Raw genomic sequence first — 17,504 nt, forward strand, 5'->3', positions numbered from 1 at the left:
CCGTCCACCAAGCAGACCATGAGCGCGGGGGGGTGGGGGGGGGGGGCTGGCCTAGGACGGCCTCACAAGCTAGGTAACCTGACCCGCGATCCAGGTTCACCCACCGCGCAGCCGGATGGTCCCAGCGTCCGCTCCCTTACTTGCTTCTCCTGCCTAGAAATGCTGCTCCTCCTGGCACGGCTGCAACCCTTCTTCCCAAATAAATCTTTCTGGTGGCCAAACACCTAGCTGATACTATTTTCAGTCCACAACTGTTTGATGGTTTTCTCCCTTGCTGTCACTGGATTGGGGGAGGCAATTAGAAGGGAGAATTAAGCATATATCACCTCCCAACTACCTCATAAAGAACGCTTTCCCGTATCACTTATCTGAAGTTACTGAGACCCCTCATTAGTCACGCATTGGGCCCAAGCTCACAGCAAGCCCCTGCCCTTTGTGATGCCTGCCGGACCCCGTCGTGGGCCCTGACCCTGCCTCCCACACTCCCCCGGTCCCCGGGACATGCTCTGGCACAAGTCCAGTGGTTTTCCAGCAGGGGTAGTCTGTGTCCCGGCGGCACTGCATGGGCCGGGAGGTACGGGCCCTGACCTCGGGGCCCGCTCTGCCACGACTTCAAAGAGAGGCCCAGAGGACACGGGTCTTTGTTCCCACTGCCTCCCCCATCCCAACCGGCACAGGGTACATGACATAAGGAGCAGGGTGCCTGGCATGTAACAGGCACTCAAGTAACCAGCCGAGTTCCCGTTCTCCCCCGCCCCCATCTCATACTGTCACGGAGAACCCTGGACAGACCTGGTGACAATCCTGACCCCGGAAGGACCCCCTTCTCCCCACCCACCCCCTTCATCCTCCAGGGCTTTCTGTGAGTTAAATCAGCTGCCTGGCTCCACTGAGGCACAGAACCAAACGACGAGCGTCGGCAGAAACAAGGTAACATGAGGACAATGAACATTCTCTACAGGGATGATCTTTAGGTGCTCTTTGGAGGTCATGAGCCCTGGCCGGTTTGGCTCAGCGGTTGGAGCGTCGGCTGCGGGCCAGAGTCCCGGGTTCGGTTCCGCTAGGGGCACGTACCCAAAAAAATAGAGGTCATGAGGGTGAGGACAAATTAATCTTTCAAGGTCTTCAGGGTGAGGACGGATTCATCTTTAGAGGTCACCAGGGTGAGGACAGAGATAATACAGCTGTGAGCTGGCAAGCCTGCCGAAGACGGCCACCACTCTCTCTCCTTGAGAAAGAGAAGCGAGATTCGTGGTTATTTTTAGAAGAGGTTACATCATAATAATACAAGTATGTGCCAGTCGTGTGGGGAAAGGGGGGACAGAAAGAAAGATGTTAACGAAGACAGGTCGCTGTGTGTTCCTCCACCGGACTGTGCCCTCCCGGCAGCTGAAGGGGCGTTCACTGAGCAGTTACTATGTGCCAGGGCACGGGGCAGAGGGGGAGGCCGGGGCCACCGTCTGGGGGGAACGGCAGCCGGTGAACAAGAAAGGCAGACATCACCTGGAGTAAGGGCTGGCAGAGACGTGAAATAGGAGGGTGATGTAACAGAAAACCTTCTTTGTGGGAGACGACACTACGCTGTGTCCGGGGGAGGTGGTGACGGAGGGAGTGTTCACCTGGCAGAGGGACAGCGAGATGAAGGCTTTCCCCTGGGGGTGGTGGCCGGGGACAGTGCCGCTCGCGCAGGTGGGCGAGGGGCAGGGCCGGAGCACGCTGAGAGAATCAGACCAGGACAGACAGCTGGGATTTATCCCAAATGCCATGGGAAGCTACTGGAAGGAGCTAAGCAGAGCGTTTTTTGCTTCCAGAAATTACACTCTTGTTTTTTTGTTTTGTTTTTTTTAATCCTCACCCGAGGACATTTTTCCATTTTTTGTTCAGATAGAGCGGGAGGGAGAGAGAGGGAGAGAGAGAGAGAAACATCGACGTGAATGAGACACATCGAGTGGCTGCCACCCGCACAACCAACCAGGGCCGGGGACAAACTGCAACCGAAGTACGTGCCCTTAGCGGGAACCGAACCCGGGTCTCTCCGGACCGCAGGCCGACGCTCTAACCGCTGAGCCAAACCGGCCAGGGCCAGAAATTACACTCTTGAATGTAACAACTGCAAATGTCACTCAACGTGGAGACCCAAGCGACCAAGCATGTGATGGAAGTGCCATCCTTAAGGCTGTCCCGCCCCGCGCACTGACAGCCACGGGACACGAAGACGGGGGCGGAGGAAACAGGACGGACTTCCCACAGGTCCCTGGAGGCGACACTGAGGTGGGTGGGACACTGCAGCAGGAGAGCGTGCCACCACCGAGGACAGCCTGTGAGGGGCGGCAGGGGCGGGCCGGGCACTAGCTGAGCCTGCAGACGGATTTCATCAGAGTGGGAACCTCATCAGGTTACCGTCCAGAACAAGCTGTGCCAGGCCAGTGATTTGAGAGCCTAGTGACAACACGCACCCTCCGCACAATAGTCTTTCTTAAACAACACGGTGGGACGCAACTCCAGCCAGACGCCTGTGTTAGGAGCAGGGGCCTTGGAGACCCCCAGGTCTCGGCACTCTGAACGCCCCTGTGAGAAGCCGCAAGGCTGCGTCCTTCACCTTCGGGACGGCGACGTGGCGAAATGGCACAGATGGAAAGAAAGGCACCACCATTCGCTCATTTACCAACGGGGTGGCTGTTTTCTTTTACAGCTTCGCGAGTTATCCTCAGAACCCTGCGGTCTCACGCCCCCGTCACGGGGTCCGCAGAAGAACTCGGCCTGGGGAGTCCCACATCCTGGATTTAAATCCTGGCTTTAGATCCTCACTGGCTATGTCATTTGAGCAAGTAACTGACACTCCTAAGCCACATTTTTCTTCCGTTTAAAACGGGCACCACCACCACCAGTACCAACCCGAGAGGCTTATTTGCAGAACTGACCGTACAAATGCAAAGGAGGGTTCTGTGTATCTTGGCTTACCATCTGGCACACACGAAACGTCGGTGGATGTCCAGTGAGGGGCCACTGCTATCACGTGCGTTATTCACCCCCTGGAGAGTTCTGTGCAGGGAAGGATGTGAGTGATGCTCGTTTAACCCTTTCTGAAGAACATGGGAAGTGAAGGAGCAGGCTGCATTTGTTTTGTGTCCTGGCCCGTCTTAGTTCAGCTCTGTCGCTTACAGAACAGTGGGTGTGAAAGACACAGGTAGGAACAGACACACCAAGGCCTTCACTACAGAAGAGACCAGGCTGCCAGCCCTGCGAGCCAGGCACAGAAAAGCCTGGACCTGCCCCTGCCCCCCATCAGTGCCGGTTCAGTGTCATCGTTCTAGATGTGCCGTCCTCATGGGTGGACTAGAAACATGACTCTGTGGATGTGAGAAAGTGACTTTGTGCCCGGCCAGTGTGGCTCAGTGGTTGAGCGTCGACCCTGCTCCAAGAGGTCGCTGGTTCGATTCCCGGTCAGGTTGTGGGCTGATCCCCAGTGGGGGGCATGTAGGAGGCAGCTAATCCATGTTCTCTCTCATCTATGTTTCTATCCCTCTCTCCTGCTCCCTTCCTCTCTCTCTAAAATCAATAAATAAAAATTTTTTATTAAAAAAAAAAAAGAAAGAAAGTGACTTTGTGCCGTCATCCATGAAACTCACTAACCAGAGGTTACTGCACAGGCCAAATTCTACTGACCTGGCCTTGAACGACTCATCTCACCCACCTCTTCAACTCACTCTCCTGGTCCCACGTGGAACTTGACAAAAGACACAGGCAGGCAGTTAATGAGTACACGTAACTGAATGTCCCAAGAAAACAAGTTCAAAGGTAACAGGGAAGAAAGCACATGTCAGGGCATGTGGAGAACACCCTGCCCGAGCCCCTGCTGTTGAAATCCTCCCTGAGGCTGCTGCCTCCGGCCACTTTTCTGAGCACGGGGACACGGGCCACTGCTCCCCAGTACGGCTCGTGTTAGGGCAAACAAGGCATTACTTGCCGCAGTTGCCATTAAGAGAATTTATATGTTAAAGGGGCCAAAAAGATGTTTCTGCCACTTTCCCCTTCTAACAAAAATACACACCCAGATAATTCAGGAGAGGAAGTGGAAAATCAACCAATTCTCTCCTTTACCAGAGGACTGAGACCTGGGGGGACAGCCCCTCACTACTGTGTGGGTCTTGTGAGTGGTCACTGGTATGGCCCACGTGGGCACCCTGGGGACATGCTTCAAATGCAGGTGTATAACCGTTCAGCCGGTGATGGAAATTCACCGAGGAAGATCACCGCAGGCGGGACATTAAGCCACCACGTGTGAAAGGAGAGGAGTGGTCCCGCATGAGATGAGACATCATACAGCAGGAGGCAGCCAAGACTCCCTGCAGTGGGGCGGTGCCCTCGTCATAGAAGGGGAGGAAGGTGACCAAGCGGCATGTGGAATATTTCACCGTGTAGATAAAACAAATCGTTGCACAAGGGTGCATGCGTCCAGAGCTGTCTGAAGAACCTCCAGCAGAACACTCTGACTTAGAGAATGCATCTGACATGCCAGAGGTCACCTCGACACTGGGTCTAAGATTCAGATCCGGTTTTCCTTACCCCCCTCCAACACTTCCCACAACTGCCTAGTGGGACTGAGGCTCTTCAGACTCCATTAGATACAGAAAACAGACTGACGGCTGTCAGAGGGGGGGGTTGGGGGCCTGGATGAAAAAGGAGACGGGATTAACCAAAAACAAAACAAAACAACTACTCCCAGACAGAGACACCAGTATGGCGATTACCAGAGGGAAAGGTGGGTTGAGGGGGGAGGTAGCAGATGGTAAAGGGGGATAAATGGTGATGGTGAACACACAACACAATATACAGATGATGTACTGTAGAACTGTATCCCTGAAACGCGTATAATTTTATTAACCAATGTCACCCCAATAAATTACATAAAAAATTTTAAAGATACTTATTGGCTGTGGTCTGTGGTTTGAGAGAATGTTCAGAGTAACAGAAGCTGCTGCGTTGGGGGAAACGAGCATTATTTACTCCTTGAGTTACCCACAAAGACCTGCAGTCTGTGCTCCCTTCAATTTAGGGTTTCCTCTCCTTAAGGGTACATAAAACGAAAGTTAACAATCTCGAGTATTTGTTTTAAAACAGTAAAAAGCGGCAACAAAAAAACAAAGTAGCCTCACAAGCACTCTTAAAATCTCTTCTCAGAAGTAGCAAAAAGTTACCAAAAAAAAAAAAAAAAATTATGCTGACATCTACCAAAGCAGCGAGCCACTGGCTGACACTACCCGGGGCCCGAGACTGAGTCTGCCGCTGTTCGCCCCGATATCTGGGCCCCATTAACACCACGGGTCCCTTTTTATTATCCTCCCGTGGATTTCATAATTTTATTTACCAAAGTACATAGGTTAAATGATAAGTTACGACACTTCCATTTTACTTTCATCAGAGACATTGGCAACCGCAACTTTGTGGGAGTGTGAGATTTAGAATATTATCAAACTTCCTTCAGAAGAGCAAAGGCATCTAGGATTTTAGCCCTAAATTTGGCAGCCCTATCAAGGGTAAAGATGCTCAGTTTTTTCAGAATTAAGACACTGAGATTCGGGCACCCAGAGTCTCTTCCCAGATCCCAGGAGCACTGAGGTCCCCCGGACTCAGAACCAGTGGTCCGGCCCTGGCCGGTTTGGCTCAGCGGTTAGAGCGTCGGCCTGCGGTCCAGAGAGACCCGGGTTCGGTTCCCGCTAAGGGCACGTACCTCGGTTGCAGTTTGTCCCCGGCCCTGGTTGGTCGTGCGGGTGGCAGCCACTCGATGCATCCCTTCACATCAATGTTTCTCTCTCTCTCTTCCTCTCTCTCCCTCCCGCTCTATCTGAACAAAAAATGGAAAAATGTCCTCGGGTGAGGATTAAAAAAAAAAAAAAGAGAACCAGTGGTCTGTGCAAAACAAGCAACCATGTTCAATGGAAAGTAACAAAAAGCAAGTCCTTCCCACAAAAACTGCTATAAAGACACTACCTACGATGACGGAAGCAAAAGTGAGTCTGGAGCCAATGGCTCTGTGAGGCAGAATGGAGCTAACCAGCAGGCGAGACGCAGCCAGCGCATCACTAACCCAGGATCCCCAGGAAACAGTCTGGGGAACCCAGTCTCCATCTGCCTCGTGCAAAGGAGGGGGCAACTTGACACTGTGCTCATACCATTTTTCAGGAATATCCCTACTTCACAAATCAAACATCTACTGGCGTGAAAGCAAGGTAACGCAACGGTCATTGATTATGTGGCACCTTCTCTCCCTCCACAGCGCTTTCAACAACCGTGTCAACGCTGCTGCCCACATCACAGAAAGAGGAAAGCAAATCATCTCTTTTCCTGGCCCCAAGTGCCTACATTTCAATAACTTCCCCTCAAAGTTCTCTTATCACTAACCCTACTAATAATGTAATCATACGACCAGATCCACTTCACGAATATAAATTCAAACACCAGAACTCAAGATTGAAAAAGAAAAAAACAAAAAACAAAACAAAACCTAGTTCAGAATATGTAGGCAACTAAGCTCATAATCTCGAAGGCTGACATCAGACAGTAACTGAACACCTGCCGCTACTTAGCTGGCCACTAACATTGCGCCCGTAGGCCTCTCGGGTGTCCACTGTCCTCTCGAGCATGACAACAGCTTCACAAGGCCATTGTTTCAGGAGAGCCCGTTACACAACTAAAACTTCACCCGTGGCCTTGTTAACACTCTCCTGTTTCGGCGTCACCCTCCCAATGTGAACCTTCACTGAAAACCTCGACTAGCACTGGGCTACATACGATGCCACGGAAGGAATGCAGGGATCCTAGGCCTGTGACCATGTTATGCGTTCAACCAGCATTGTTCTGATTCATTCTTGTAATCACCCTGTGAAGATGGCACTGTTGCCAGCTGACTTATACCTTAAACAAGGCATCTGAGGCACAGAGAGTGTAGGCAGCAGACAGGACCCCCTTCCACCCATCAACTATGTATTTTCTCAACATGAACACAGACATGCGTTTAAATGCAGACATGCGTATAAATGCAGACATGCATATACACCTATGGTATTCTGAACGATGCCATGGAAACCGCGTTGTCCATGTGGATGAGTGGATGCATAGTGTAAGGAGATCTCGCCCGTGGTTAAAAGTTCACTTTAGAGGTAGGAAGCTGCCCCCCACCAACAAACTGTTCATATTTAGGTAAATTAGTGAAACAGAATATTCTTTAGTTAACATGCAAAGGCTTAATGAATTTCTGGAGCTTCTAAATGATGGGAGAAAGGGGATGGGGGAGGGGAAGAGACAGATCCTCTGGGCTTCTCTGTGTTTTAAAAGTGGGGATAGCCTCGTCTAGTAATGGAACAAGGGGACCCAGGAAGAAGTAAAACCCATGGCAGGGCGTCATGCGGACCTGTGAAGGAGGGAGGGGGGTGTTTAAGAGGCAGGAAGCCGGGGGCAGGGGTCCTAGGATGGTCCTGGGCTGGGAAACCAAAGACTAGAACCCTGCCTTGAGCAGAGGTATCAGAGAAAGTGACAACGAAGAGTAAAGACAGGGAATGGAAGACGTGTCCCGAAAAGCGCAATCAGATGTTCTGGGAGGGCTGGTGAGGTGGGTTCCAGTTGAAGAGGCTAGCAGACCTCCTCCCCTCAGCATTGCCTGCTCCTTCTCGTAGGTCCACCTCGAGTGTCAGCCACCTCCCTCTCGCACCTGAATCCAGCCCGCTGTGAGCTGGCCGGGTCCTTTGCACTCCGGCCCCTGCTGACTTGAGGCCCTATTTACTAGAGCCCATGAAGGAGGCCCCAACAGCCCTCCAGGGACACTCCCAACCGCTGAACACAGCTTTCGTGTCACCGTTCCTGTCCACAGCCTTGTTTTCTGTATTCCTGCTTCCTCCAATGAAGCTTCCAGTCTCCTGATAGACACGGAGACTACAGGCGCTCAGCAAGTACCACATGGACTGATCAGAAGGTCCGGAAGAGCGGAGCTCGGGACCCAGACTCAAGTCCCAGGGGGACCACCACAAGGAGCATAGTACCAAGTACCGACCGAGAAAAGTAAAGTGTATAGGGACCACTGTAAATGGGGTTTTACTTAAATCACTATAAACAGCAGTTTCTTGTTATCTCACTGTAAGTATTCATGATCGAATATTAGTGATAAACTCACGTCATCGCGTTCTACTCGAGAGGCATTCCCCCCAAGCTACTTTCAAAGTCAGACAGCTGAAAACAGGAAGAGGGAGCCTGTTGTCAGCTGACCAACCAAAGGGCCTGTTCGCCGCTTTTCCAGTTTAACTCAGACCATTTTGTGCAATTCCCCCTTCCTGCCTCATAAGAATGAAATGTAACAGTAAATGGTTTACAGTAAAGTTTAATTATCTTATTTCCTCTGAGAAATGTACCCTTAAAAGTTATGCAAAACACATTTCAGGGCAGGAACTCCTTCCAAAGTAGGAATCTTTTTGTCCCCAAGGGGACATTTGGCAATAACCGGAGACATTTTTGATTGGCACAACTGGAAGAGGGGTGATAGTGACATCTGGTGGGGGGAGGCCAGGGAAGGTTCCTGTACAACACAATGTAGAGGACAGGACCCACAAAAAAAGAAAAAGCAAGAACTAATAAATGCTTCATAATATAAAACAGCCTATTAATCTTTTATAAGTACTATTATTTTTAATAGACACAAGTAAAGAAAGCAAACACTGGATCCTAAAACTGCAGAATTACATATACCATAAAGGAAGGAGAAACCGTTCCAAGTAGACATCTGGTGTCAATTACCCCTGATGTTACCTTCAGGGTCTTTAGTTCAAGAAACTAATGGCAAACGAGCCCTGTAGTTCAGCCTCAGGGGCAGAACAGATCAGATGTGATTCTCAACTAGAAACCACTCCTAACTAAGTCTGGACACTATTTTATCTCCTGACAAGCCACCAAATGACAAGTTCATGGTAAAATATATTACTGATAAACATCAAGTCCATCCTTTGTCAAAACAGTTTTTTGTTTTTGTTTTTTTAATTCTCTGCAAAACAAGTCCCTTGATGTCAATTGTGATCCAGCTAACCCCAGGCCTCCATCTCAGTGATCCCTTAAAAGTATGTAAGAATTCCCACCACTAAACATTCTCTTCTATTGTCTGGGGGGTGAAGGACAGTAAGTTAAGAATTATGACTCAGACTCCCCCACAGTGATAAAACACCTCCAAAGGGAGCAAAGAAAAGCCCCTAAGAATTTACTTTGAAAATGATCATCTAAAGCAAAGAATCTTATCAAAGGAATGTTTCCCTTTACGTTAAGCAAAGTCATTTCACAACGTCCAAATCTGCTTTAGGATCAAGTCCCACCGGCAGCGTTTTCACTGTTGTGCTCCTCCTCCTCCCTTCTCTGTCAAGGCCAGCCTCACGCCCACACTCAGTCCCAGGAGCAAACTCTGAACCTCGCTGCAAAGTCCTCAGCTGGTCTGTTCACAATCACCGGGTCGGTGTGGGTGCGGCCCATACAACCCGACCTCCGAACGACCTCGGAGTCCCCTCGGGAGGGCCCCCGCCGCTCACGAGGTGGGGGTTGGGGGGATCGCATTCAACCTGCTCCTTTTAGGAATCCACTCGGGAACACCCGAAGTGGGAAGACCCCCGTCCCAGACGGAGATCCCGTCTATGCAAACTTAGGGAGAAAACGGGGCTTTCAACACCCTTCCGCGTAGCCGCGCCCTCAGCCAGGGAAGCCGATCCGGCCGCGACTTTGTCTCCCACTAAATGCTGGGTGGTGCCCCGCACCCGCACGCCCGCGCAGGGGCTTCCACGGCAGCGCCGGCCGTGCGCCTCCGGGCCCCGCAGGCGGGCCCGCACAGGTGCGCAGAGCGGGGGCGCTCCCAGGGGTGCACACAGGGGCGCAGGGGGCGCCGCCGCGGGGACCGCTCCCGGAGGTGCAGACAGGTGTGCACAGACAGGTGACGGGCTCGGGAGCGCGCCGCGAACCACAGGTCCCGGCTGGGACCGTCCGGCCTCGGTCGGCGCCGGGCTTCTCCCACTCACCTCCTCCAGGAATTTGGTCACATCGTACACCTTGTGGTGCAGGATCAGCCAGGTGCTCTTGCTGTGGTTGTGCTTCTGGATCTCCTCCAGGGTGTAGTACTTGACGGCCTTGTCCGACGGCTCGGCCATTTCGGAACGCGGCGAGCTTCAGGGCCTGCAGACACCAGCCAGCCGGGCGCAGCACAGCGCGTCTCAACGAGCCAGGGCCGGGACATTCCCGGCCTCCCGGCTCGGCGCCCGGGGCAGGGCAACCGGCACCTCGGAGGGGCGGGGTGCTGACGGCCTCCGATGATTGGCCAGAATCCGCGTCACTCCAGGGCCCCGCCCTCGACCGACTCCCTCCACCAGCCCCCTCGCGCCCCGCCCAAAGCGGGCGTTGATTGGCTGAAGAAGATGCCGAGTGTGCGCAAGGCCAGGCAGGACTTCCCTTGCGCCTGCGCAGAAAGCGAGGCCGCGGGGGGTGGCGGGCGGATGACACGTGTGACGGCGGGGCCCACGTGCGCGGGAAGGACGGACCGCGGCATGTTCCTCGGGGGCCAGCGCGGCGCGCACTCTGCGGAGCAGCGACCGCACGTCGGCGCCGCCGCTGTTTCCTAGTCAAGTCAGCTCAGCCAGGCCCGCTCTCTTTCCACCGGGAGCCTCGGGTGAATGGTTAGCGTCGCGCCGGTGAGAAACGGGCCTCGTGGGCTCTGATTTCGCCTAACTGCCTCCACGCCCCCGGCCCGACTGCCCAGCGCACAGGAGAACAAACCCCGGACTGTTTGTAAAAGGCGAAGGCGTTTTGATGGTTTCGGTGTTGCCGAAGCACCTCTCCGTTGTTGACCACTGGCCAGGCGGGTTCTGATATGAGCGTCCTCGTCTTGTCCCAACAGTGCGTCGCCTAGGTGCCTCCTAAATGATGGATGGTCCTGGGAGTAACCTGGAGGAACACCTGCCCAGAAGCCTACGGGACCTATATAGGAAGAATTCGTCTGGTATTTGTTAAGGCCCCTTTCGTCAATGGTAGTTCATTCCAAAAGAACTTACACGACAGGGTGCGTTGCATGTGCAGGTCATCCTCCCGAGGGCTGAGCACGGTTCCTCCACCTTTAGGTGCTGGGTGAATGTTGGTCCCTACCCTCTTGCCTCCTCCATAGGAATGCACGGCCATCAAGAAGAAAACATTTTCCCAAGCATCCCAAGTGCCCGCTAGCCTTTTCGTACAATAGAATACATTGATTTTCAAATACTCAGCCTGCCTTGCATCTTGGGAATAAACCCCACTTGTTTATGGTATCGAGTAAACTTATGTATTAATTATATGTTGAATTTTTGCATCTATATTTACGAGATAGGAAATATATTTCTGTTTACACATTACATTTGTCTGGTTTGGGTATCAGAGTAATACTGCTTCATAAAACAAATTGAGAAGTATTCACTTTTCTGTTTTTCTGAGGCATTATGTACAATTGGTGTTATTCCTTAAAGGTTTGGTACAATTACCCAGTGAAACCCTATGGGTCAGCAGATTTCTTTTTCAGGTTTTAAACTGAGTTTGATTTCTATTAGTTATGGAATTATTCAGATCATCTCTTTAATTCTGGATGAGTTGTAGGTTTTTGAAGAATGGGTCCGTTTCATCTAAGTTGTTAAATTTATGTGTATACAGTTGTTCATGGTACATAGTCCCTTTTGATGTCTGCAGGGTCTACAGTGATAAATCTGTTTGACTCCTGATACTAGTAATTTGTGACTTCTCCCATTTTTAGATGTCAACTTTGCTAGAGGTTTGTCAGTTTTATTGAACTTTTCAAAGAGCTTTTTTTCTCTTTCATTTTTTCCCCAATGTCACTGATTTGTGTTCTTTATTATTTCCTTCTTTCTGCTTGCCTTGGGTTTATTTTTCGCTTTTTTTTTTTTTTTCCTAGATTTTTGAAGTGGAAGTTTATTGATTTGAGACTTTGTATCTTTTCTAATTTTTGCATTTAATGTTATAATTTTCCTACTTTTTAAAAATAGTAAACCAAAATTATATGATTTCCCTAACAGTTGTCCCAAGTGCTGAATCTCCCCCAAGATTTCTAGCAGAGCATGGGTCTCTTGAGTGAATGGCTACCTCTGTAATCCAGTGTCAAGACTGTTTCAGATTTCAGTCCCACTTTCAAATACTCCTGAAGTGGTTACAAACAAAACGTTGGTGTCAGTGACCGTGACCCTGTCAGGTGCGACTTATCAGATAGATGCATGACTATGAGCCAGATGGTTAACTATTCTAAACCACTGCTTACAAAATGTGCAGCACAGTGGCTGGCACAGAAAGCAATCAACAGATTTAACTAGTGCTGTTATTATTTTATTATTATCATTCAACAAGATTTCCTTATTCTAAAACACAGGAATGAGAAAACATCCTTCTAGCAGGTGCTCCAAGGTGAAGTAAACTTAGGCAAATTTAGAAACAAACAAACCTGATAAAGGAGCCCAAATACTTACAAACTCCTCCTGACTTCCTCTCCAGCAAAGGAATTTTTATAAACATTTAGAAAACCAGTTCTACTCCTAAAGTTCCTCAGGTAAAAATATAGTGCAAAAAGTACTCAGTCTTCTCTTCCATTATAAGACAAAAATAAGCAAACGTTATTAGATTTTAAAAACTTTTCTAATTCCTTCTGTCACTTGTGCACAAGACTCACCTGAACAGCTCTTTCCTGCCCATTTAGGTAAATAATTATATTTGCCATTATATAGTTACAACCACAGAAAGCTGCCTCTCTCAACAAATGGGCACTTCTACAAAGACAGATTCCAATTCAAATATCTGCATGGATAATTTGCATTATATCCATATCCACGTGTTTTAAAATTTGTATTTCCCTAGGTTATCTTTACCCTCCCCAAAATATCTACATCTCTAGTATATACAGCCTAGTAAGTTGATTTCTAAACAGTTCCCCATCTATTAGCAATAATTTCCAAAATTTTCTAAATTATTAAAATGTTATTCTTTTGTTGTTAATTCTCATCCAAGGATATTTTTCCACTGATTTTTAGATAAGAGTGGAAGGGAGGGAGGGAGGGAGGGAGGGAGGGAGGGAGGGGGAGAGAGATACATTGATATGAGAGAGATACATCGCATCGGTTGCCTCCTGCATGACACCGCACCCGGGGATTGAACCTTCAACCCAAGTGTGTGCCCTTGACGGGGAATCAAACCTGCGACCCTTTGGTCCACAGGCTGACGTTCTAACTGCTGAGCCAAACTGGACAGGGAAAAATTTTATTCGTTTTTAAGTAAATCAAGTATGACTTGAAGTTGCATTTACCCACGTATATTTATCACACACCAGAATGTCAGTTGAGAATCTCTGATCATTGTGTTGCTGAGGCAGAAATGAGGAGCGAAGAGCAGTGGACATTATCTGACCACAAAGCTAATGCAAATGTCTTAAATTCATTGCTGAAGTAAGATAATTTCCTCAGTTAACTTCAGACTAAAAGGAACTATATGTATTGTAAATACATTTTCCTCTCTCTAAGTAGCCGCAGGTAATTAAGGAGAGTAATTATTTGATCTTTGATTGTAGGACATGGTTGCAACATTAAATTTATTTTCTTAATCTCTTTTTGTCTCCAGCACAAGTAAATAGGACAAGAGTGACATGGTGTAGATAGGGAAAATTCCAGATAACCTATTTAATTTTGTAAAGGGTTCAGAGTTTCAGACAATTTTATGAAATATAGTTGATGGTGTTTGTTTTCCTCATCAGGTCACCTAAGTCAGAAGCTTGAGAATCATCCAGGTCACCTCAAAATTGAATCCATGACGTACATTCTATAGGTTTTTCCCGCTGAACATTTCTTTAATCAGTTTTCTTGTTTATCCCTACTTGCCCCAGACCTGCTTTTCATGGTTACCTGCCTACCTGCTTACAATAAATTCCTTACAGGTTCTTCTTGAGGCATAGGTATAATGGCCATCGTAACAAGAAGGTATCTTCAGACCAGAAACTAAAGCAGACAACTTCATAAAATACAACAGTTAATTATGGGTAGTGTACTTATAGGCATGTGGGGTCCAAGCAGACAGACAACCCAGCGGGCCTGCAGAAATTATTCTCTGCTTGACTCCTGTTACTGTGCTTTTGTAATAGTGTAACTCTGGTACTCAGCGCCAGGGACCATACCTCCTGGTGGTCTTGTGATAGTTGGTTTATAATCGATACTATCACCAATTTGATCTTTATCTCAGTTGCCATGGCATTCCAGCCTAACAAAAATGTTTAGGGCTATAAATAATCATCAATTAGATAGCTTTGGTGTACCTGCTAAAGACAGTGAGGTTGATCAAAGGTCACAGCATAAAACTTAAAAAATGAAATGAAATCTGGGTCACAGAGGTGGAGTTGTCTCCAGGCTGCAACTTCATCCCCTACGCCCTTCTTTCCCTGATTACTGGTATCACATCCTGCCACCTGCCACCTGCCACCACCTTGCTCTCCTGGGCCCTCTGGCATAAGTGTAGTTAAACAACCCTTTCTTTGTTTTCTTACAGCAAGACCAGAACATTCAAATGAACCAAGTACAATTAATCTAGAGCCTGACATAGTTGATTCATCTTTACCAAACAAAGCAGTGATGCCAATTCTGCAAGTTCATCTGATTCTCAAATCTCCTTAAGTGATTGAGGTGCACACCCAGTGAGGACCCTTTTTAGGGAGCTTTCCTTCTGAGTCCCAGCCTCCCTCTATGTTTGAGGGCAGCTGATAACACTCTACCCATAACTACAGTCTTAGATATCCAACTGTTCCATGTCTGAGCCAAGGTGCATGCTGAGCCCTGCTGCAGCAATCACCTAGGTCTTGTTATCCTAGTCCCAGTTTCCTGTCTAAACATCTGATGCTTCCACCTGCCCTGTTTGGCTCAGCGGTTGGAACGTCGTCCTGCGGTCCAGAGAGACCCAGGTTCAGTTCCCACTAAGGGCACATACCCTGGTTGCAGTTTGTCTCCGGCCCTGGTTGGGTCGTGCGGTTGGCAACCACTCGATGTGTCCCTTTTACGTCAATGTTTCTCTCTCTCTCTCCCTCCCTCCTGCTCTATCTGAACAAAAAATGGAAAAGTGTCCTCAGGTGAGGATAAAAATAAATAAAATAAAGATCTGATGCTTCCCCAGGTAACCTTTCTTGGAAAAGACCTTCAGTTTCATAGGGTACGTGCCCAACCACAAAATACGGCCTAATCTTTGCATGTCCCAACAGTTTAAATATGACAACACAATGCAATAACCTTAATCTTTTTTTAAAAAAATATTTTTTTATTGATTTTAGAAAAAGATGAATAAACATTGGTGAGAGAGAAACATCAACATCAAATTGGCTGCCTCCTGCATGCCCCCTGCTGGGGATAGAGCCCACAACCTGGGCATGTGCCCTGACCAGGAATGGAACCAGCAACTGGAATCTGCACTTGGCTTCAATAATAATTTTAACAAGGAAGAACTAAAGATAGTTGAAGTTTTTAATTATGCCCATATCACCAAACACCTGAGTACTAAATAACCTTCTCTTGAAGAGCTGATCTGCTCATTTTAAATACAATCTATCACAGATCTTTCCCCAGAACAACTCCCCTTCACTTCTCAATGTCAACATGTCCAAAACCCAGTGCCTTCTGATCTTAACCCCCAAACTTGGTCCTCCCACATTCTTCCACTTCTCAGTTAAGGGTAAACCCAAGTCCTTAGTACAAAAACCTTTGAGTCATACGTGACTCCTCTCAGACCCCACATCAATCCACATCCAAAGCCTATTAGATCTACTGCAAAGCACCTTCATAATCCCACGTCATCTTTCTGCCTCCATGCCACTACCCTGATCCAGACCACAGCACCTCCCTCCTGTGTGACTGCCCTCCTCCAGTCCATGCTCCCAGCACAGCTGCCTGCGTACACCGCTTACAATATAACATACTATTTCCTTTACCCTCCCTGGCCTCAAGTCACTACTTCTCTTTCCAGCTCCACTGTGGCCAAGTGGTCACCCTCCCGCCTCAGGCCTTTCTACTCACTACGCCCTCTCTTGCAACGTCCTCCCCTGACATCTGCATGGTTGCCCCCTTCCACCTCCTTCATGTCTTACATGTCACCTTCTCCACGAGGCCTCCTGGCTTCTGTAACGGCCTCTCACAACACTTCCTGGCTTCTTAGCCTGCTTTATTTTCCTCCCAAACACCATCTACCATACTGATATTGTGCTCATTTATCTTACTCTTTGTCCCGAACACCCAAGCGAAGTGTAAGCCCCGTGAAGGGAGGGAATGTTTGCTTAACGCTCCCGCTCCATCACTAACTCCTAGAAGCGCCTCCAAACACAACAGGCGCTCGGTACATATTTGTCAGCCACACGACAGGTGCCTGTACACCTGGCCTAGGCCTCCCCTTCTGCCACGCTGCAGGGCGTTCCAGTCCTGGACAATTCGGCCACCGCCGGTCTCTCGGGGAGTCGCTGGGAGTGGACTTGCGTATCTCGGCCCGAGGCTTCGGTTCCCGAGGTTCCCCAGCGCCCTACTGCGGGCGTGCAGCTTTCCTCTCCCCTGAGCACGCAAAGGGCCTCCTGCCAGCCCCTGCTAGTGCCCACCCCAGCTCTTCTCTCGGGGAACCGCGGCGACTGCATGGCAGGTGTTGGCTTCACCACTGTCGGCGAAGAAACCTGGGGCGCACGGGGGTGCCGAGAACTTCCAGTGTGATGGCATTACGGGTACACCAGGAGCACGTGGCCCAGAGCGCATGCTGGGAGCTGTGGGGAGGCCCGGATGGCAGGGCTGGCCCGGAGGGGTGTGCAGGGCATGCTGGGAGCTGTGGAGAGGCCCGGATGGCAGGGCTGGCCCGGAGCGGTGTGCAGGGCATGCTGGGAGCTGTGGGGGAGGCCGGGATGGCAGGGCATGCTGGGAGCTGTGGGGAGGCTGAGATGGCAGGGCAGGCCCGAGGGGTGTGCAGGGCATGCTGGGAGCTGTGGGGAGGCCCGGATGGCAGGGCAGGCCCGGAGGGGTGTGCAGGGCATGCTGGGAGCTGTGGGGGAGGCCGGGATGGCAGGGCTGGCCCGGAGGGGTGTGCAAGGCATGCTGGGAGCTCTGGGGGAGGCCGGGATGGCAGGGCTGGCCCGGAGCGGTGTGCAGGGCATGCTGGGAACTCTGGGGCATGCCGGGATGGCAGGGCAGGCCCGGAGCGGTGTGCAGGGCATGCTGGAACTCTGGGGCATGCCGGGATGGCAGGGCACGCTGGGAGCCGGTGGTGCGCGGGGCCTGCTGGGAGTGGAGCCCGGAGCCCCAGGAGGTCGCTGAGGAGCCCCACGACGGGCAGCAGCGGTGCACGGCGCCAAAGGTGAGGCCAAGACGGGGAACCCGCTGAGGGACCGGGGAGGGAGCAGAGGAGGCGCTGCAGGTCCTGCCGCCCGCCCCGCAGCTTCCTCCTGGGGCCGAAGGCCCGGG

At 50.2% G+C, this 17,504-nt stretch overlaps 1 protein-coding gene across 10 annotated transcripts in view; it reads right to left on the reverse strand.

Moving 5' to 3' along the window:
* The window catches only part of LOC118618285 (cytochrome b5), a 49,694-nt gene extending 39,395 nt beyond the window's left edge, over positions 1-10,299 (reverse strand). For 3 of the 10 annotated variants that reach the window (XR_004957038.1, XR_004957041.1, XM_036244459.1), the window contains exon 1: positions 10,041-10,290. Coding sequence is in view for 4 of the 10 variants with exons in the window: in XM_036244459.1 (XP_036100352.1) it covers positions 10,041-10,169 (129 nt within the window). In the remaining 6 variants the exon portion in view is untranslated. Of the gene's footprint in view, positions 1-2,961; positions 2,980-10,040 lie in introns of those variants that run through there. The other 7 variants (XR_004957042.1, XR_004957043.1, XR_004957039.1 and 4 more) reach the window with 6 other exon arrangements.
* Positions 10,300-17,504: the final 7,205 nt, after the last annotated feature.

This window comes from Molossus molossus, unplaced genomic scaffold (assembly GCF_014108415.1).
Source record: "Molossus molossus isolate mMolMol1 unplaced genomic scaffold, mMolMol1.p scaffold_m16_p_6, whole genome shotgun sequence".
Lineage (NCBI taxonomy): Eukaryota > Metazoa > Chordata > Mammalia > Chiroptera > Molossidae > Molossus > Molossus molossus.